Genomic DNA, 23,450 nt, shown 5'->3' with positions numbered 1-23,450 from the left:
ATTTCATTTTAGGTGTATTCAATCATTTTGAACCTTGAAAAGTGCTTGAATTTAGTTTTTAACCTGGATGCATAAAGGCAGTAATTCACAGGAAGGGGAGACATTCCTTTTTGGACATTATTTAATTTCTATTTTTAATGTTTCATCACCACCCTGTATAAAATTTAATTCAAATGATATATTACTTCCTCTTTTCTTTGTTATAGAAACTTATGAGTGACTTTACATTGCCCTCATTTGCATTAAAAGAGTCATTGAAAAGCAATTGAATTAGTCTCAAAATTCTTATTAAATCCTTGAATTTGTTATTAGTGTTCATGTATGAACCTTGACATTGCACACTTAAATCATAGAAAGTTACACAAACATCCATGATAACTCACAAAAAATTAAAATAAAAAGTGAAAGGCAATGATTATCCCTAAAACTGACTTAAGAAAAAAAAAAGAAAAGAAAATCTGTTTTGTGACTAAAAAGTACAAGCCACGGTTAAAATATATTTCATTGCGAATTATAAGATGTTTCTATTTGTTTACTCAAATTAAACAAACCAGTTTCCTGAAAATAGAAGGAAATTCACTGTACAGTGCATGCAATTTTAGTTTCAGCCATAACAATTGTGATAAGAAATACAAAATACTTCTTTATCCAAAACAAAACCCAAAATAATTCCTTATGAGCAATATATGATGGAAAGAGACAAAATCTTGTTTGTGGGTGAATGTATGTTTGAGTGCATCATAAAGGAGAAAATACAGAAAAAAATGATATGCATTTAAACTTTCAGTTATTATTACTGTTATTATTTATGATGAAATAAATAATCATTTTATATTCATTATTATTGTAACAAGACTAAACATTTGTATTCTATGAGGAACTTAAATAATGAAATACACTTATTTCTTTGGCAAGAAGGTTTTTTTTAAATTTTAATTAAAATTATGGTAAATACTGGTTTTATTTTCCCTTATCTTAACACTGCAGCAAGTAGATGGGACTATGCAGGAATTATATTTTGCAGTATGAATCAATTTTAAAATGAAACAGTAGCAAGAAAACAGCTATAATTGTTATGATCAAAAGCAACCTAAGCAAGTGTCAGTTTACTCTAAATTAGAACTTACTCTGTAACTTTGTAATAAGTACAATGTTATGTAAGGAAAGCCATAAGTGGAATACTATCCAAAATGCCAATATTTACAACCTTTTACTAACTCACACATTACTAGTAGGTCTTTTTTTGGTATTTAAAACAATTTAAGTCATTTGTTTTTTCCATCAGTGATGATTACCTCATTATTTGAACTGGATATCCTTTATTTAAATGGATAAACCGAGCCTTTTAAATTAGTTAAAATACTGTTTAAATATCTAAAATCATTCGAAAGTAGATGATAAGACATAATCATCACTGAATGCTCCCAATCCATTATTATTTTAAAAAAACCTACAAGATAAAGTTAATGAAACTTATGCATATTTTTAAATGCAGTCATCAGCTGATCGAGGTCACCACGTCGCCGAAAGGGGGTCAACATTTGCAACATTTTTTTCTACTTGTTTCAAATCATTTAGCAGGCTCTCGATACTTTTTGATACATGTTGTACAGCATATCATTTTAAAGCATTTGAAACGGACTTTTTAGTTATATAGAAGACATATATTTTCTCTGCCACATGTATGGAATAGAGGCATAAGAATCCAAGTCAAAGAATCGACAATAAAAATGGCGATTTTCAGATACACCTCCACGACAAATTACCACAGGATATTTGTAAACAATATAATTACAGCAAACATTATACATCAGTTGAAAGCCAATTTTCTTCCGAACAAAACCACATCTATTAAACTTGGTGTTTTGGTATAATTTTGATTTATTCACTGACTAAACATGTATCTTCATCCTAAAAAAGTCGGAAGATTCAAAATCTGAAATTCAGCCGCGGCTCAATTTATTAATTTTGAGTAACAACTTAAGTGCTTTATATCACCAAAAAGCTTATTAACTTGGCTTTCTCACAACACTTATATGGTATTCCCTGTAATACTATAGCTTACAAAATTAATTAAAAATATTTTTAGTCTAATAAATTTAATTAATCAGAAAATAAAACGACAAACAACCCACATTTTTCTTACATTTAATCATATAAAGAAAACTGTATTCCTTTAACATTTCTTTTGATCTACTACTTCAACAATTATTGGACACAAGTGGGCACCAATCACACACACAGCTTTTAATTAATCAACAATGTTTCATAATGCATAATCATCTCTTTATTGGATCTTTAAAGTTTAAGTATAAATAAGCAAATCATCTGGAAGTGTAGCAAACAATTCAAATCTTCAAACTGGAAAATACTTATTACCAATAACTTAATAAATGGGTGGAAGGCATTGTAACTGCCATTCAAGACTACTTCTGTCACCCTTAACTGAATAAGACACCGACAAAGTTTTAACTCCAGATTTAAGTGAATGTTTAAAAAAAAGTTCACTTGATTTTCATTCTACAAAAACATCAAAGTAATGCAAATCTATATTATCCAACTGAATCCCCTTCCTGAGGAGAATAAAGAAATAAGTTGAACTTATGTAATGGTGTAATTCATGGATTATTTTGCACTACTCAGGACCAGGAACATATATTGCTGCTTTCAAATATATAACTTAAGTCAAACTGATCTTTTGCTCCAAGGAATGAAAATATGATATTCAATATCAATATCTCAGTAAGATTTTATCCCATTTAAAGGTAGCATTCACGGATATCTTCAGTAAAATGAAACAGAAAAAAGCAGACATGATCCTAGGTTTCAAAAAAAAAAAAAGAACTCTGAACATTTATCATGGGACTCAACACCTAAGCGGCCAGAGGTCCGGGACACGTTTCTGGGGCAAAAATTCATGTCTGAAAAGCTCCTTGTTAAAAAAGGTCAGCGAAAAGTGTTAGTTTTCATCATTTAATGGAGCTCCCATAAATGAATGTACTTCCTTATGGGGGATCTCCTTGCTACTTGCTTGGATAATCATGGCTGACATTAGCTATCTGTCAGGTCATTGGTGTCCTTCCACTGTAGATACAAATACTTGTTCAAAGTAGATAAACATCAAAAATACATTTTAGTCTGTTGGGCAGTAAGTCAATCCTCTTCACAAAACTTCTTTTTCGGGTGCTTGGATTAATCACTTTATTTTCTTTGCCATATATCTGATTCCTGGCTGCTCTTTCTGACCAGTCTCCAAACATCTTCTAGCTAAAATAACAACAAAAATGTATTCTTTAATCTACTAAATGGTTTTAATTTTCAACCAACAAAATTTAACATGAAACCCCATTTTAGGCTACAACTAAGCTTTATTTCATATATATATATATAATATACAAAATATTATTCATGTAATTGTGATATGATTTTTACTCTTTTAATCACTAGCAATAATCTACAAAAGCAGTATTTTTTATTTGTGAGGGTTCTGTAACTTGTTGCTCATACAAACAAAAAGTTTACACTGCTAACATGTACAGTACAAAACATAAGCTCTTTTCACTTTACGTAATAACAAATTTGCTGTGGTTCTGAGGGTCAGAGATAGCAGTATTTAGAAATTAGATGATGACTTAGCTTCACTTGTCTAATTACTATGCATATTTAATTCAAACAACACAGGTATCATACCATTATCAACCTTCTGTCTGTATATGAATTCGGTGTGTTAATTAATTATAAAAATGTGACGAATGTCACCTTTTTAATTACCTGGGCCCAACGAACTGAATATCTTGGCTTCGTCTTGATAAAAATTTGGATACACTGTGCATGAAAGCTCCCGCTTGGTCCGACCAAGGAAAGTCCTACAATAATAACTTGGTCCGAAGAAGTAGTTGACGTGTTCTTGCAGCTCCCCAAAGGATCCACAGCATGTGACGATGCGCTGGACACACGACTGAGTCGAGCTCACTCTCCATTTCCTCTGATGATGACACTGCCTCTCATAAGTCTCTCACTCTGCATGTAACTTTTAGCATCGGGAGGTGACCCCAATCATCTTAGTCGGATCTCCTGAGTATCGCACAACCTTTCCGTCTTTGTAAAGGTCTACAGAACAACAAAGTATGCGCTTTGCTGCTTGAAATTCGGAAAATCTGCAGTGCATTCATCGCACGTTTTCCACCACTGCTACTTGAAACTGTCATGGCCGCCTACACGAATTTAGTTTCGAATGCATGTTTACCCCCGTATTTGAACTTAGCATATACTTAATATCCAGGAATCAATAAATAAAAACTACAGAAGACTATTTCAGTTAATTAGTCCCTAACTAACGTTGAAATTAACTTAAACATTCTTGAATGCAAATCGAAACTGTGGGAAGCAAAAATGTTTTACGATAATGTAGCCAGAAAATAGAAGAATTTGCGTCGCTGTTGCAAAATTTGTAGGGAAAAGGCCACGCCAGTGTTTTAATTTATGGTAGGCCCCTTGTCCATATTTTCAGTAAATATCAGTGATATTATCTAAGGTGCTCTACTAGTGGAGATATAAGGCTATTGACAGGGTGGGTATCTGCGGCAGTCATCAAGTGACCTCAAATAACCTCGGTAGTTTGTAACCATAGCAACGGATTTATGATTTTAAAAATCTCTGTCGTTATAAAGATTATATATCCATCTTTCAATTGTGGTATTGACCGAAGTAATGTATTGATCACTTGATGCACATTTGTGAAGCAAACTTATGTGAAAAATACACCACTCACACAGCTGAAAATTGAGACGGGAGCCACACGAGGCAGTGCAATATGCATGTGGCTGTATCTCGACAATAACGCAACGGAAAGCTTTAATATTTTACAGTTAAATTAAGGTCACAAAGGTGATTAACTGTGGGTAAAATGAGTGTATTCTGTGAGAACCCCACCTTGCCGCTTTTTGGCTGATTTGCCTGGTGGTTAGAAAAACTTGCACTTTAAAACTAACCGGCTGTTTAAACATTGTTTATAAAACACAATTTTAACCTCCGTTTAGTTAACCAGTGTTTAGAGAATTTATCCACTGGTTAGGCTTATCCACTGGTTAGTGCTAAATGTCCTTTATAAAACTGGGCCCTGTCCCCGTTTCACAAAAAAACTTAAGTCGGGTTCTCTGACTTAGGGCTTGGTTACCAACGTAATTAAGTCGTTACGTCACTAAGTCCCGTTTCACAAAGAATCTAAAAGGTCGCTTACGTCGTTTTTTTCTTAGCTGTAAGTCGACGATGTCAAGCCTCCTCGGGAGGAGACTTAAGTCGGCAAGCTCAACTAAAACTCGGTAAATGAGAGCATAAACAACAAAAATTTGGAAAGAACATACCTCCTTCAAGATATTGTGTTATAATATCTTTGAATAGCACTGACATTTATGGAATATTAAAATAAAAAATAAAATTTCTACTTTACCCAGCCGATCGCGTGTTTGTTTATGTTTTTGACCGCTAGACGTCCCTCAGTAGTGTTCCACGACAAGCTAATGTTTAACTGTTACTTTGAAGTTGAATTGAAGTTAAACTAATCAATAAAGTTCAAAAACAAACTTTGTTTGTGTTTCGGCTGACTTTTATTGTTGATAAACGATCGTTCTCGGCCGAAAGAGGCCATTCGCCTTATTCATATAGACCATAATCCTTTGCGCGCAACAGGAGTTCCGGTATTTTTTTCCCATAGCAATTCTATAGACGCGTGAATTAAATGCCGCACAGGTAAGTGAAAAATGATTATTTAATTTCAAATAAAATAGATATGAATAAAACTAATATTTCTCCTCATGATTATCACATTTTGCCATGAAATTAGTCGTTTTTTAATAATTTTTTTTTATTTAGACGATAGGCTGACTTGGAGCGCATTTGCGCACCGCAGTGTGTTAGATGTGTTGAGAGGAGATTGCGTTCGTGCTTGTCTTGTTTGACCCATTTTTAAAGTCACGTTGGTTTGTTTTGATTTTCTGCGAGTCCGATATGAGTCGGATGTCCATTTTGTAAACCATAGCCAGGCCAAATTTACCCAACTTCCAGCAAGAGAGCCGTGAGTGAGACACTGAGAGGAATTGTGATATGTCAGGAAAGTCGTATACCCATTTATCTTTATGTTACCATATGTCAGTTGTTCCGTTATTTTTAGACCAAAATATTTACATTTGTTTGAAAGTATATTAGATATAGTAAGAGTGTCCCATTTTTAAAATAAGAAGAAAAGGGTAATTCTGGTCAGAACAATATGTCTGATAAAGGCAAATAAATTCAGCGCTTCCACTATCATGCTTGTGGGCTGATTTGATAGTTGTCGGCGCCACTAGCTTGATTTTAGTGGTACATTGTTTTGAGGCAGTGGACATTAGTCAGGACAGGTGGCAGTGAAATATCACAGGAGAGCAAGCTCAGTGGTAGAGCGTTCACCTTGTGTGGAAGGTCTTGGGTTCGATTCCCAAGCTCTCCCTTTTCCAAAGTTACCAGTAGCCTACCAGTAACTGCATGCATTCCTGTCCAATACTGCATATTCATGCTCTCAAACAGTTATTTTAAATTGCGTACAATATTTAATTGTATCTTCTTTCAAATAGCATACATTGCTGAGCTACAAAGCAAATGGCAAAAAATTTATCCATTATATATTAGCATATCTTGGTTTAATATCTTTAATTCTTAATATATCTATAATACTAAATGTGCTCATCTTGCCCTAAAGTCTACTTTATTTTGTACCATCATTTTGCCATAATTTTCTACAGGGAATAAAGTCATTCAGAATAATGAAAAAGGCATATGTGGGCGACTACTGCTGCGTGCCTGGATGCACAAACTCCCGTGGGAAATGTAATCGGGAGGGGCAAGCAATTAGCTTTTACCAATTCCCCAAAGATGTGAGCCGCAAACACAACTGGCTGTGCCACATACCTGTTGAGAAGGATTTTACACCTACTACTTCCACAAGGATATGTTCTGTGCATTTTGCAGGAGGTATATATAATCAGCTTAAATGTCCGTCACACAATATACCAAATCAACTAGGGGGTAAAGAAAATTATCCTCTATCAGCTATACTAGGTGTGACAGACATTAAAGCAATTTATTTGATAGCAATTTAGTGAGATTCCCCAGGGAGTTATACTGATCCAGATGGATCAATCTAGGCATGAGATAGGGAAGATGATCAATTAATTAATTTTTTTATGGATCAATCTAGGCATGAGATAGGGAAGATGATCAATTAATTAATTTTATTATTATTATTATTATTTATTGCGGTTCAAGTACATTTTTTAAAATGACTATGACCTAACAGTATACATTATATAATCATATAACTAAAATTACAATAGTAAATTACAATATTGTTTATACAATAACTGCAATCAGATTTTACAATTGCAGTATACGCTCAGTTACTTTGGTTGATATATATAATTATATTTACTCATTTACAGGTAAAAAGAATGATGACCCAACTCATCCAAGCTACTCACCAACTATTTTTCCTAATAGTTCCTCAAAGCCCCGCACAACAAATAACTCTTTATCTGCAAATAGGAGCTACAACCAAAAGCCAAAACATATTTTCAGGAAAAGATCATCAACTGGCAGGCAAGCTGCTGGCAGGCCAAAAGTTGCCAGACTTTTAGATTGTCTGAATGAAGCAGGAGATCATGATTATTATACAACAAATAAACAACAAAATTTAACAAAAATTCAACAATTGGAAAAAGAGGTAACTGAATTGAAAGAGCAAATTTCTGATTTAAAAGGAAAATTTCTTCGTTTGGAAAATATAAAAGATGATGACAGAAAATTTCAATTTTGGACTAATTTGCCAAATTTTTTAGTTTTTTCTTCATTATGCGATTACTTAAAAACAAGAACAGATTCAAATAATTTATGTTACTGGAATGGAGAGGCCACAAACACAACAGGGATGACGTCTAAAAAAGGGCCAACTAGAAAATTTACATTTGAAGAAGAATTTTTTATGGTTTTAGTTAAATTAAAGACAGGAAAATTTAATGAAGACATTGCTCAAACTTTTGATATAAGCACAGGTCATTTTTCGAAAATCTTTACAACATGGATTAATTTTCTGAGCAATGAACTTAAAACCTTATTTGAAATGAAATATTCAACAGAAGAACAACCTAATTGCTTTCAATCATTTGACAATTTAAAAATTATTTTAGACTGCACAGAACTTTTATTACAAAAATCATCATCACTTGATTCAAGAAAGAGCACATTTTCAAATTATAAACATCACGATACAGTGAAATTTCTTGTTGGCATATCACCAAATCTTGCCGTGAACTTTGTGTCCAGTGCATGGGGTGGCAGAGCTTCAGACAAGCATATTACCCTGAACTCTGAGCCACTCCTGCATGGACTCAAGAGGGGGGATTTGGTGATGTCTGACAGAGGTTTCACTGTATCTGATGAATTGGAATTTCAAGGTGTAAAGATCGTAATGCCTGATTTTAAGGGAAGAGAAAGAGTGCAATTCACAAATGCCGAATCAAATAGATCAAACAAAATTTCCCATGCAAGAATTCACGTAGAAAGGATCATACAAAGAATTAAGACATTTCACTTATTAGAACAAATTGTTAAGTTAAATATGTTTGACCTATTTGAGCAAATTTTTGTTGTTTGTGCTTACCTGACAAACTTTCAGTTACCAGTTATAAAGAAATAAATAATTCCATTCTTATTTAGTTTATTTATTTTTAGTTAGCATTTTTTGTGATTAATTAATTGTCTTTTTCAATAATGAATTATTGCATGGGAAATCAAGTCCAGTTATTCAGCATTACAGTCCAGACTAAGAGCACACCAAAGTTCAGTAAAATTTTGTATTTGTAAATCTCCAAGAAAACCCACTTTCAGCTTAAAATGCAGAATAATCCAGGCGAGGCAAGTTTGATTACAGTCAGTTTTATTCAAATACATATGTGGTCAGGTTGAAACTGTATTTATATTTGTCATAGTGGTGATTTCACGGCCAAACTTCATTTTAGGAACTTGCACATTTAAATCAAATTAAATCAACATTTGGTAAAGATCATTCAGATGCCTCTTTTATAATGATATTATATGAATCTGTTAATGTATGTTATTCATTGAAAAAAACTGTAACCAAGTTTAAAAGGATATTTTCAGTTTAAAAAGGATTGAATAACTTTATTTATGGCTTCATCCCCAAGTTGGAGTTTAAAGCAGTCTGACTTAAATTATGTTGAAGGTCTCTAGTAATATGTCTTAATTCTGTTAATTGGCTTCAATATCTCGGACTTGTTTTAGGAATCACTGTAATGTATTTTGTGTGTGTCAGTATATAAGGAGAAGAACTTTGTATTAGCAAGAAGTTATATATTAGAGACAGAGAGAGATTGGGGATCAGAGCTCGGAGTGAGTTTGGTCAGTCATTTGTAGTTGTTCTCTGGAAAACATATTACTGCTGTTGTGTTACCTGCTGGAGAAGTAAATCAGACCAAAGTGTCCCGTGATATATTCATCAAAGGAGAATTCTGCAGACTACTGTAATATCATTTCCTGTCAGAGATGTAATGCAGACTTACATCTCAACAAGTAATTTTAATATTTTTGAAATATGTACATATTATAAGATTGTATAATAAAGGTATGGGATTGGTATGTTACTACATTGATAATAAATGCCATTTTCAGCCAGTAATTTATTGTACATCCCAATTGGTCATTTGAGTACATACATATAGTATTGGAATAGAATAAAATTTTCATGTTTGTGTACTCAACATTTGTATTTTTACATCATTTAAACTGTTATTGTAATTGACTTTGTAAATCACTGTATTTTATCATGAACTGTTCAAGTCCTTAAATAAACTCAATGAGGAGGAAATTGCAATTACTCCTCAAATCTTCATATAAATGCATGTTACCAAACTTTTTGTAAATACATTATGAACAAGTTTAGGCATTGATGTATATGTTGACATGATGGTGCTTGAGGTTGGGTATAATGATTTAATATAATTATATAAACAACCATTCTCAATATGAAAGTACTACACCAATATGTGCACATATTTTGTAATGTTCTATATACATCACATAATTACACTCGGAATCATTTCCCAATATTGGTTTTGACCAATTCAGTAATCATTTTCATTCCCTAACACATCTTGGGCATTTTGTTCTTTTTGTTCCAGCTTAAAATATTCGGCACTATATATTGCTTAAAAAAGCTTACACAACCAGGCAATATTTTTTTTTGGCAAAATTCATCATTATACCCAACCTCAATCACCATCATGTCAACATTTGTCCAAATTACAAATTCACATTTATTCAATTTTAGAATATACATCAATGCCTGAACTTGTTCATAATAGCCCTCTGTTGAGAATGGTTTTAGCATAAAATTGCCATCCAGATACCTTATCTTACCACATTTTATGGCATCTTTCACCATCATATTCCTGCATGAATATGGACACTTAATTTCTAACACTCTCTCAGAATGGCAGCTACATGTTATTATTCCATCTGGACTGCCTCTTATATATGGATAGTCTTCAGCAACAACTAGGCCTTTCTCATTAATTGACAAGTTTGTGTGTTGCTTCTTCTGTTGTCTAAGGTACTGATCTCTTGCCTTCTTTTCATTACTAATCCCCCACTTAAGTGATGGTACTGTAGTATAAGGGATATTGTCTTCAGAGCATTCTCTCCCCATGATGGCAGTAATGACCGATTTGCATGGGGGTTTCTGCTTTTCAAATGTGCGAAGAATGGACCCCATCCTTGAGGCTGTAACTGCACCCCTTCTTTGCTGGTGCCACTCAGGGTTCTCTCTCTGGCCTCTTGTGGATTCCTCAATCTGATGAATTTCATTTTCACTAAATTTTATTGATTTTACAAAATTTTCAACTTGATCGTTTATGCATGCATCTGCATCATAATCACAATTATGAGGATGGTCAAAAATTGGTAATGGTACTGAAGTGACAGTAACTTCATTGTCAAATAAAATTGAATTGTCATTTTCTAGGTGTGTATCAAAGAGAATAGAATCTGGAATTTTATTTGCATTTTGGAGATTTGCTCCCAAAAGATGTACTGCAGGACAATATTGTCCTATGTGATGTGTGGCATTAAAAAGGCTCGCCCTCAACTTTAAAATGTCATCTTTTGAAGGTGGTTTTTGCTGTCGTATGACCTGTCCATAGTCGTCAGGGGTCCTCTGCATGCTGCTCACATTCTTTTTTATAGGAAGATGAGACAGCAGTGATGGACTTGCAGAGGACCCTTTAGGCTCCAGCCACTCGCACAGCAAGGAGGTGCTAGCTGTTATGTCCTCCTTGGCTCCGCTTGCAACTAGGTCTGCAACCCTAAATAATGTTGCCCCTATATGGCCACATGTCAAGGAATAGCCTACAGAACAGGTACAAAACCCACCACATGGAATGGCAGTGATTTTGTTTATAACAACAAAAACCACCTTTACATCCTCAGAATTTGTTGATTGAGAGGCATTGCAATAGGCCCTTATTATACTAAAAAATTTCAAATCTGAACATTGGCTATAACGAACAGAATGCACAGAATCTTTTAACTGATACGGGCGAGAGAGTTTGTAGGTTCTTGCACAATCTGCTGTGATGACTTCTGTATTTAAAAGATATCTTTTTATGTCTGACACATCTATATCTGGGATGTTTAATAAATTCGTTGAAAAGTCATTTCGTGTACAGAGCTTTTGGGGACTGACATTTTGATGAAATTCTTGGAATTGTTCGTCAGATAATTTTACTCCTGGGTGAAGTAATGAGTCCTTTGTTTTGAACCCTGTAGTTGACAGTCCCAATATGTCACACAAAAAAATGCACCTTGCCTTTTTTGGGTAGTGCACTGCAATTTGGTGCTTCAAACATAATTTTTTTAAGGTCTCTGCTTTCAGTGCAAATACTTCTGTGCATGATCTTGGTTGTAATGTCACAGTATCTTCTTCGGTCTTGCTTTTAGTTTTCATCTCCCCAACCAACTAAAATAAAAACATGAGATTTCTATACTAGTTGTGACAGACATTAAAGCAATTTATTTGTAACAGGAAGCATTAATTAGGGCAGGGGAAGAGGTTTAGACAGTAACAACAAGAGATCAATGTTTGTACATGTGTACAATTAGGGATCAAAAACTAGACCCTCACCCTAGACCTTTCATAATGGGTAAATGACAACAATTAACTTGCTTTCCTTATGATTTTCTTCTTTGCATTTATTCTGCCTTATATTCAATACCGGATAACTACTAGTACTAGAATAATTTCATAAAATCAGACAGGGAAAAATCACACAGGGAAAATATAATCTGCTATACTCAAGTAAACATATCAAGAAAGGTTCAACTATCAATTGTCCTTTACCTAGTAGACAAAGTTAGCATATCCTAACCACTTTCAAATAAATAATGATGCTTTTCAGAGTGGAAATCTCCATGCATGCAATACATGTTCAAAGTACAACATACTTACAGATCCTGTACACCATGGGCACCTTGAGAGGAAATGATCATAAAATGGACAAAATGTTTTCTGTACTAATATACAAGTATAAATGAAAAACAATACTCTATATGATACAAAGATATTTTAAAATTTGATACTGTTTGAGGGCAAATGTAGGACAAGAAGGTAGTTATTTAAGTAGCTGGTAACTTTGGAAAAGGGAGAGCTTGGGAATCGAACCCAAGACCTTCCACACAAGGTGAACGCTCTACCACTGAGCTTGCTCTCCTGTGATATTTCACTGCCACCTGTCCTGACTAATGTCCACTGCCTCAAAACAATGTACCACTAAAATCAAGCTAGTGGCGCCGACAACTATCAAATCAGCCCACAAGCATGATAGTGGAAGCGCTGAATTTATTTGCCTTTATCAGACATATTGTTCTGACCAGAATTACCCTTTTCTTCTTATTTTAAAAATGGGACACTCTTACTATATCTAATATACTTTCAAACAAATGTAAATATTTTGGTCTAAAAATAACGGAACAACTGACATATGGTAACATAAAGATAAATGGGTATACGACTTTCCTGACATATCACAATTCCTCTCAGTGTCTCACTCACGGCTCTCTTGCTGGAAGTTGGGTAAATTTGGCCTGGCTATGGTTTACAAAATGGACATCCGACTCATATCGGACTCGCAGAAAATCAAAACAAACCAACGTGACTTTAAAAATGGGTCAAACAAGACAAGCACGAACGCAATCTCCTCTCAACACATCTAACACACTGCGGTGCGCAAATGCGCTCCAAGTCAGCCTATCGTCTAAATAAAAAAAAATTATTAAAAAACGACTAATTTCATGGCAAAATGTGATAATCATGAGGAGAAATATTAGTTTTATTCATATCTATTTTATTTGAAATTAAATAATCATTTTTCACTTACCTGTGCGGCATTTAATTCACGCGTCTATAGAATTGCTATGGGAAAAAAATACCGGAACTCCTGTTGCGCGCAAAGGATTATGGTCTATATGAATAAGGCGAATGAAACGTCATGTCTTGTGAAACTTTTGCAATTTTACACCTCCTTTTCTTGAAGAGTTTCTCGTGCGCGTCGACTACGGTAAGCACGCCGAGCTAAGACGTTAGATTCTTTGTGAAACACTCCTAGTCGACTTCAGCTAAGTCGACCTAGCTAGGCCATCCAGCTCGAGCTAGTCGACTATGGATTTAAGATTCTTTGTGAAACGGGGGCCTGGCCTACTTACCTACCTCTATGCATCTGTTTCCCGCCACTTTCTGCTAGTGCGTCCGCTCCATGTTTTGAAAACGAGGCTCCTAAATAACCGTCAAATCAGCCGGTGGCTCCCGGGCTGATTATGTGTTTCGTAATTGTAAAGTAATGTGTTCAATTATTGTGTTCAATATGATTTTTTCTTTAGGAAGTATCTTTGAACGTTGTCATTGCAAATTTGATGAATTAAAGCGCTTTTCGCTAGCGGCAAACTTGGGGAATCCCAGCTGAGGGAATCCCACAAGAGGAGCCAAATCCGATTCTTGAGCTTACGTGTCGGAGGAAACTCATTTAAAATGAGTGAATTTTCCGATGAAAACCTGAAAGAAAATGTAGGGAAACGTCTTTCTGAACAATTTTCAATATATTTCTAGAGACTTTTATGTCTAAATAAGCGTTTTATCGACGCAACGGACGGGAGTGGAATACGTCGTTGTGGGTTAATCATGGACCAAACGTCACTCCCGGAAAGTTGCGTGAAAAGTTACAAGAATTGGCATTAGCCTGAGCAAAATGCCAGGGGGGGGGGGGGGGCAGTAAGCGGACACGAGGGGGCGAAGCACCCGAGTGGAAGGGGTGTGGGTGTGGAAATTTTTTAAAAACTGTATGTAAAATACTGCATTCTGGTGCATTTTAACTGTTATTTATTGCTCAATCAGAAGTCAAAAATTGTGGGTTCATATTGCCATTTTGCCATATTTGCACCTCAAATCCCAGGGGGGGGGGGGCAGGGGGCAGCTGCCCCCCCCCCCCCCCTTACTCTTGTAAGTCCACGACTTACAAGAGTTTCGAGATTACCGTGTTCACGTAAATAGTTGCAAATTGTTGTAAGTTACAATGTTTTGAGAATACGGCCCAGATGTACTAGTTTAATTACTCATAAAATATTCTAGTTAAGCGGTGAGATAAACTTTGGTGTGATTGTAAACAATCATATGTTAGACAAAAGAAGCGGTACCCCCTCCATGATGATCCTCCCCTTTTACAGTAAATTGACCTTTTGAAGAAACACTGAGGTAATTGTACATGTATTATCTGGCCTAATGTCTTCCTTGCCACGGTAGACTGTAAAAGCATTTCACGTAAGTTATATATCGCACCGTCACGTTAGGCCTATACATATTGACGTGTATCTTCTGAAGTTTGTAATTGAAAAAAAAAATCAGTGGAGCAAAGTCACTGTTCTGTTCGTAGGTCAGAATAATAGCATGCCCATCCTGCAAGCTTTCTAAATTAATTATTATTTGCTTGAATTTTTGTTACAATTCCTTTTTATGCATATATTATTTATATTTATACACAGACAGAACCAAAATATATATATTAAAAAAACAGTTCACGTAACGTTAATAATTATAAAAGGTGAATGCGATCCATGCTTGCAATGCAGATTGACTTTTTCGTGTTGTGCTTCAAGCCGATAGGAACTTGTCCATTCAGGTTTTTGCTGTTTGAAAATGCTTCTTCACTCCCTATGGACTCCCGTTAGAATTTTCACCTGAAAGACGATTTTTTTACAAAGTAAGACAAAATTCATGAATTCATGAATATCTAAACTTCTTAACTCTATTACGAATATCTTGCAGGATCTATTCCGGGTCAACGTTAAAATGTTTTAGCTTATTAAAAAACACGTTTGATTTATTACTTTTTTTCTGACGCGTCCAGATGAAAAGATTTTTGGTTAAATACAAATCAGATTATACGAACTTTTTTAAACTTCATTCCAAATCCTTTTCGAATTTCGTTTTTAATCTTGTTAAGAACTTCAAGGGGAAGCGGCAGTTTAAATTTCAATACGAACGACTGATGCACGTGACGGTATTTACCTTACATTTATCCATATCTGTCATAGACGGTGGGGATATCCTTTCCGCATGGTCCTAGGCAAGGACATTTCTTGTACCTACCGCGCCAAGAGCATTTGACGGGGCCAGGATCGGATCTGCTGGTTCTCTTGCACTTTGTCGCCACGCAAAGCTGTTTTCCCTTCTCTCCACAGGGAGCGAGAGAGAAATTTGGCGCTCGGCAATGGCCCCTCTTCTTAAAATTCCCCCAAGCGCCTGTGTAAGGGCCACTACCTGTGCAGTCCTCCGGATCGAAAGGACACAAATCCGAGTGTTTCATAACACTGCGCCAGCAATTCCCTCTGTAGCCTGAAAATGGTGGGGCGTTAACGCAACCGGAACCGTCGCTGTTGCACCGCTGGCAAGTTGCAACTCTCCATCTACGTGCCCACATTTCAGAGCATTTCCTCGCACAAGAGCTCCATGGGCTCCACTCAGCTCTTTTGTAAATGTATGCATCTGATGCAGTTAATGCAACTGCCAAACAGATAAATAAGGCGCACCAGTGCATTTTTGCAGATTTTTTTCTGTCTTTGTAGTTGGTTGTTTGAAACGCTATGGTGACGTCACTGGATCGGCAACGACATCACTCTTCCGGCAAAATGATAACGTCGCGCTCGAGAGAACGTTACAGAATAGAACACTTGCATGCGCCTAAACAGAACAGTCTGTCCGCAGATTTCGAGCTGCGCGTGCACACTGGCTGAAGCGACGGCCATTTTCGCTCTACGTTCAGCAAAATCGAGTGAAAATGGACGACTTTTGAGCTCTTCGTATTTTCATGTGTATTTTTGTCAACAGTTGGTGTGATTAAACGATAGATACATTTTTTAAGCGCGAGGTGAACGCGACGCCAACACTCGCATTTTTGAAGCGTATAACATTGGGGCGTTTAAATTATAACAAAATTGCTATAATGTTTATATCACCAGCGTTTTATATAAATTCTAAAAGCTAAACAAGTGGGCTTCGTGTTGATATGAAATATATGTTGCGTTCGACTCCCATCTGGTTGGCAAAGTGTTAATAATCCCGTGAAGTCGGTGTTAAAGTTGGCAAAACCGATTTTTTCAACTGCAGTAGGTTACTCTCATTATGTATCGCAGGAAACGCAAAATATTTTCAAACAATCACATTCTGCAGAAAGACGAGATCATAAACTTTCAAATAATATATCATAAGGTATGTCTCCTACAATTTTTACCCATTTTGTGTGGGGAAATTAGTGCATCTCCAAAACGACGACAAAAATGGAACCCCATTTTCATCATAGGCCTAATTTATAGCGTCCCGTGACCAACCTGAAGAACTGACCCGACTTAGCAAAACTACAAGTTTTCTTAAATATTCTGAATATCAGAGCAAACAAGTCAAAATAAAACTAAAATACGAATAAGTGCTGTACTTCTAACATCAGAAATATTCCAAGAGTTATAGGCTATACTTCATTCTTAAAACAACGAAAATGGTATAGTTAGCCTACGATCCAATCCACAAGAAATCCAGTGTGAATTTTGACCAATATAGAAAGACATATAGGCCTATTGCTAGATCTAGTTATAAATAAAACAAGATTTTTTTTAATTGAATAAATATTTACAATGAAGTACTGGCCTATGACCAGGTTGTACTTTTTAAAGCCTGAGAGGGTTTTGATAAAAAATCCTTCAACTCCGGTTTAATCATTATATTATATGCACTTCTGTCTTGTTCTGTTATTTTACTGCTCAAGATTTATTTCTATGTACTAGTACTATTTTTGTCTCTTACATATTAAATTATTTAAAATAAGACCCTTCCAATTTAATTATAATTTGAAAAAATACCCCTAATCTATTTAAAATTTACATTTTTGTTTTTAAAAGTGCAAAATATTGAAATCTGTGTGATAAACAACACTAAGTAAACATTTAAAATTCATGTCCTTAAAGCACTTGTCCTGGGAAGTGTTCATTCAGCCTCATGAATATGCACTGAACTTTTTAAAAGTTTTTTTGAAACTTTTTGCCTTTTAAATTAAAGCAGTTAACAAGGCTCCAATAAACTCGTTGGCCAACTTGATCTGTCTATTCTGAGGGCAGGAGAAGCACCTGCCCCAGCAAGTTATGAATATTACTTTAGCCAAAACTGACATACAATACACCGATCCCTTAGCTCCGCCCACTTCAATTTTTGCCTAGCGACGACCGAAAGTAGGACAAAAAGCACATACTTGTGTAAACATGGCGACTACTCGTTTAGAGGTTCTGCCGGGAGAAATTTCGTTGTGTTGCTTCACTAATACTTTATCTAAGCGTAGTAAACAAAAGGGATACTCATATTTTGTGGAGGGGTATATCCACGCGGTGTGTTTCTGTGAGCAGAAGGAGAAGGGAGAGGTGGACGTGCGTGCAAAGTGCTACCGGTCAATGGGGAAGAGCGACCCGCCGCATGGCCTTCCATTGACTTTATCGTGCACTGACAATAAGATCGTTAACAGTCAGTGCAGCTATGTTGCTGGGTAGGTACCTTATTATTTTGGACTTTACATCTAGATTTCTCCAGAAGAACGTGTCTTTGAGTCACAATTTAAGATACTTCTAGTGCCATCTGGTTTATGTGCATGATTAGCTATCGTCTAGACTATGGATAATGGAGGGTCCTTCATAAATATCTCATGCATTTTAGTTTGGTCACAGTCTGTATCGATATATCAAACCAATAAATAGTTAAAGGCCCATATGGTCTGATACACTTTTTTTCTGAACGTAGGATCACTAAACTGTTTGGTGAAAATTTTGATTAACTGAAAACATTTCTTCTAAATAGGAGAAACTATTGTTATTGCTTTCAGAATGAGTGGGGATTGCTCTCACATATACGGTCTAGTGCACACTCTGGCACACTACCAGCAGTATGGTTTGAAGGAAGTGCCTGCTGAGCTGTCAGCCACCAGTTTACCTCAACAGTGGCACAAACCTAGAGGAAAAAAGATCTCCCCTGCACCAGTGATGGAAATGGTCATGTCCAAGGCCAAATCTGCCACTGACAGGAAAAGAAAGCCTGTATATACTGCCATATTACAAGAAAAGTATGTACTGCTTTGAATATTAAAAAAATTATTATATACCCCAGTACGTTAATTTTTCTTGCAACTAATTTGAAATTCTTAATTCTGTTTATTGCCCATTCAACATGAATTCTGTGTGCAGCAATTTTTCTTGTCAAAGCAACATCTCCTGGTGACATTTGAGCTGATTGTGTTGAAAAAGGAGGAATATTTAGTTCCAAGCCAAGTTTGGACAATTCCTTTTCTATACGAAATCCCTTGTCTGCCATAATAGCATCACCTTGTGACAAACTACCATGCTCAATAAATGTTTTTAAATGGTCAAAAAATCCACTTTTCTCACATATTTCATTATCTGAAATGGATCCTCAGAAAAGATTAGAAACAAACATAATGGAGCCTCGAGGATCCACACATACTAGAGATTTTAAAGTTGTAGTTGACTTGTATTCTGAATAACACTGACTCTGACTTTTCATAGATGATGGTTTCTCCGTTTTTATTTCTGTGCAGTCAATAATGGCAACTAATGTTGGAAAATCGTGCCTATAGGTTGCAGGCATATTATCTACAATGACATTGCTTGGAGGCCACCAGTTAAGATAGCCCAATTTCATGTACATGTGCTTAATCCAAACATTGAATATGTCACTAAGAGACTGAACTGAAATTTTGAATCTAAATGCCAAATCTTTAACATGAAAGCCATTTCGTAATCGGCAAAGTACAAGAAAAGTTGATTTCTAGCAGACAAGTTCCGAATATTTCTTCTGCGATGTGGATAGTGTAATGGGTTGTCAGATTGGTCTGGTATTGAATAAGAAAGCAGAGTTTCAAACATATCTCCGCTCAGGCCTGTATAAAAAACCATCAGATTTTTTGACTCCTTAACAGTGTCAACTGAAAAATGTTGAGAAGGAAAAGCATCAGTCTGTGTTCCATTATGATGCATTTTATTTTTCTTTATCTGCTGCTCCTCCATGATATGAGCTAGTTTAGCATTCATATTTTCTATTTTCATATTTTCTATTTTCATTTCTTGTTCCTTGATTTTAACTGCAGCAGCCAATAGAGCCAGTCCACTATTATCTGCAAAGAAATTGGTGACTTTTAGTATTTGAATGTTACTTATTTTTTGTTTCAGATGAAAAACTATAAAGATGTTCCATCAGCAGAAGTTCACCCATGTGGCAACGTTAAATTCCCACAGAATGTCCCCACATACGCGTCAAACATAATACAAGAGTGTAATGCTGTAGTGCCAATGACCCTTGATGATTGCTACAAGCTTGAAAGTAATACCACCAGACAAGCAGCATGTGATTCATGGTTTAGTGCTAGAAAAAATAGAATAACTGCTTCTCAGTTCAGTAAAATCCTTAAGATGAAAAAAGATTTTACAGATAAATTTGTTTCATCAATTTTTGATGAGTGTTTTTTTACATCAACTGCTACTACTTATGGCAAAACCCATGAGCCTCTAGCCAAAGCTGCATACACCTCAAAATATACATCTGTACACATACATGATATTGTCTGGTAGTAAACCCTGCCTTTTCATTTTTAGGGGCTTCACCTGATGGAAAACTTTGTGATAAAAGTATTACTGGTATTATTGAGATAAAGTGTCCATATGCTGGTAGAGATAAATCTATTTCTGATTGCTTAGCATTACCTCACTTTTGTTTAGTTGAAAATAATGGGAATATCCATCTTTCACCTACTCATGACTATTACTATCAAGTACAAGGGTAGTTGCTTGTGACATCTGCACCTTTCTGTGATTTTATTGTGTTTACTAACTGTGACATGTTTACTGAACGAATTGCACCTGATCCAGTATTACATGCAGAGATGTTAACAAAACTACCTTTATTTTATCTAACATATGGTGTGCCATATCTTAGGCTGAAAGCAAATAAGTAATAAGTATAAAGACACCTGTTTCTGTTTCACCTTTTCCTGTTTCCTGATGATCAGAAGTGTCTATCTCTCTTCCTTCAGTTTCTGCTTGTTTATGTAGACGTTTCTTCTCTGGCATCCCATCTCTGTTATGAAATTAAATATTAAATTTGAACAATGCACGCTCTCTTGTGTACATATTCCGCACATATTTCTCAAATGTGTAACTGAACATTATGCCTAATTTACATGTTCTCAGATATTTTGTTGCATAGTTGTGTTGTATAATAAAATACCTTTCATCCTCCTGCAATAGTCTTTTCCTTGATTTCCTTGCTTTTCTGAAGACACTGTTGTCAAAGGGAACAGGATCAGGATAATCTGATGTTGGGCCATTGGCATTTTTGAAATGCTACATGAATGAAAAATTGTATAGTTTTTATTATAAAGGTTTATGGTGTAAAGGCATAAAAGCTCTTTGTATGAGATTCACAATAAACAACTTATAGAAAGAAAATAAATCCTTTTTTAACACCAATATGGCAGTCATCTGCAATTATTTTGGAATATGTACTTGTCAACAAGCCGAGTGGCCCCCATATGTTGCTGTACTCTAATAATCTTTTAAGATACAATTCTAACACCCAATGACTCCCCTATGAAAAGGCTATCTATTTGATATTTGATGATCATTCTGACATCTTTTCTTTAAGGATACTTAATGAAGAATATATTGGAAATATTTGAAAGTTTGAATGGTAAAATACTGGGTATGCTATATAAGAAAGAATTCAGTAAAAAGGGGATGGGGCCAATTTCTTGAGTTAAAAATGTAGCATTTTGACATGGAAGTGCAAAACCTACAGGTAGTAAGATGAATACTTGTTTTAAAAATATTCACCAAAATTTTCACCACCAAACTTTCAAATAATAACAAAATGTACATCTCTGTGCAAACTATGTAGAAAACAATGGTATGGTGACCGAATATAAAATAGGTCCTTTTCTTTATGAGAATCCAAATCTCATGGGTATAAAAATGAAGATTTTCATGATTTATTTTTCATTCTTTCACTCACTATTTTATCATCAAACTTTTAAATATTTCCAATATATTTTTCATAAAGTATCCTAATAGAAAAGATGTCAGAATGATCATCAAATATCAAATAAATAGCTTTTTCATAGGGGAGTTATTGGGTGATAAAATGCACATTTTTAGTTTTTTATTTTTCATGTTTTTTTTTAGTTTTTTCACCCAATAGTTTACCATCAAACTTTCAAATATTTCCAATATAATCTTCATAAAGTAAATTTAAAGGAAAGATGTAGAAATGATCATCCAATATCAAATAAATAGCTTTTTCAAAGGGGAGACAATGGGCAGTTAAGTGCACATTTTTAATTTTCATATTTTTTTTCATGAAAATATTCACCTGCAAACTTTAAAAAAAGTGCCAAAGTATCCTCCATTTTACATACTACAATATCACAGTCATATACTCAAATAAAATAAGATTTATGAACATTTGTGGTGGGGGAGTCAAATTTTCATGGGGAGTCAGATTTTCAGATTTTCATGTTACACCAGTCCCTTGCTCCCTTTACCTCCACTTGGATGCATGAGTATACACTGTGTATGGAAAATGCAGAAAAACGTTTTTTTTTTTTTTTTTTTTTTTTTTTTTTTTTTTTTTTTTTTTTTTTTTTTCTCAAAATGGAAAGTTTCGCAAAGATAGCGCAGTCTATCAGGTGTGTAATAATGATAGATTTAAACTGATATCTGCATATCAGGTGACCAAGGTGACCGATTACTCATAAATAATAATTTCTCCAGGTCTTGAATTTTTCACAGGCAGATTTCATTGACCATACTGATAGTCATAGCACACATGATATTGCTTGTGTAAAACATTTTATAGCAAAGCTATTTGAGGTAACATGGACTTATTTATCCCATGTGGAAGTAAAATTATCAAGCGACCGGGCCTAAGAGGCCCGGTTTCCAGGAAATGGGACTAACTTTTGGAAAAGTTAATTTCTACATATGTTGTAAATTATTTCAAAACTAATTATTTATCCATTGATGGGGTATAAGTTGCTTGAGGATTACATGAAAGGAACAGGCTCAAAACCTCATGCGAACGAAGAGAGAGCAAAAGATACATGGGTCCGGGCCTGCGAGGCCCCTGAAAGGTGATTGAGGGTTAATACTTAGAGAAAATAATGTTCCAGAACTTGTCTGCTATGAGAAAGGTTTCTAGGGTAAACAATATCTTAGACTCTACAAAACACCATCTCTTGTTCAGTCACACCTGCATCAACAGCACCATCCCACAAAATCGTATGGAAATAAATTTTCCCTGGTCTTGACTAGAATACCTCTTCCCTTATTGTCAGCAGATATGAAATACGGGAATCTGTTAAAAATAAATATAATATAATGATAAAATCATACATGTATGTAGAAACAAGAAATTTATACAAAGCAGATAAAAACTGAAATTTCCATAGATTAAAAAAAATCCATATATTAAAAAAACAGTCTCACACCAGTTGTTTATCAAAGTAATTTCTTACCATAGTATATAGTATTAATAGTTCCTTGGTCCTACTAATAATAGGCTAGTTATAAAAAATAATGAAGTATTGGCTTATATATATATATATATATATATATATATATATATATATATATATATATATATATATATATATATAGCTTAGGCAGGGATAGGATGCTGTCAACATTTCACTAAAAATGAAAAAGCACAATGCATAGGTCATAAAGTGTGCATTGGTCATAAAGTGTGGCTGTGCCTT

The 23,450-nt window shown here is 35.0% G+C and overlaps 1 protein-coding gene, 1 long non-coding RNA gene and 1 pseudogene across 2 annotated transcripts; 1 reads left to right on the top strand and 2 right to left on the bottom strand.

The window, feature by feature from the left end:
- Positions 1-15,049: 15,049 nt before the first annotated feature.
- Positions 15,050-16,323, bottom strand: LOC147762822 (uncharacterized). The gene is made up of 2 exons (XR_015333504.1): positions 15,659-16,323; positions 15,050-15,327 (listed from the first exon to the last, which is right to left on the bottom strand). It is a non-coding gene; the product is annotated as an uncharacterized LOC147762822 (long non-coding RNA).
- A 1,263-nt stretch (positions 16,324-17,586) lies between these two features.
- On the top strand, positions 17,587-21,278 carry LOC112041543 (uncharacterized). The gene is made up of 3 exons (XM_024074890.2): positions 17,587-18,176; positions 18,510-18,746; positions 19,870-21,278. The coding sequence occupies exons 1-3, from the start codon at positions 17,899-17,901 to the stop codon at positions 19,871-19,873; spliced, it is 519 nt and encodes a 172-aa protein (XP_023930658.2). The 5' UTR covers positions 17,587-17,898; the 3' UTR covers positions 19,874-21,278.
- Positions 18,803-19,731, bottom strand: LOC147762821 (uncharacterized; annotated as a pseudogene).
- Positions 21,279-23,450: the final 2,172 nt, after the last annotated feature.

Source organism: Lingula anatina, chromosome 3 (assembly GCF_051362555.1).
Source record: "Lingula anatina isolate TDL-2025a chromosome 3, LinAna3.0, whole genome shotgun sequence".
Classification (NCBI taxonomy): Eukaryota; Metazoa; Brachiopoda; class Lingulata; order Lingulida; family Lingulidae; genus Lingula; species Lingula anatina.
This window is presented reverse-complemented; position numbering and strand designations above follow the sequence as displayed.

Excerpts from the sequence above, each read along its gene's own strand:
- LOC112041543 (XM_024074890.2), top strand. The coding sequence starts at position 17,899 with ATGGCGACTACTCGTTTAGAGGTTCTGCCGGGAGAAATTTCGTTGTGT. Across the intron at positions 18,177-18,509 it reads CAGTGCAGCTATGTTGCTGG|AATGAGTGGGGATTGCTCTC; the intron begins GTAGGTACCTTA and ends TATTGCTTTCAG.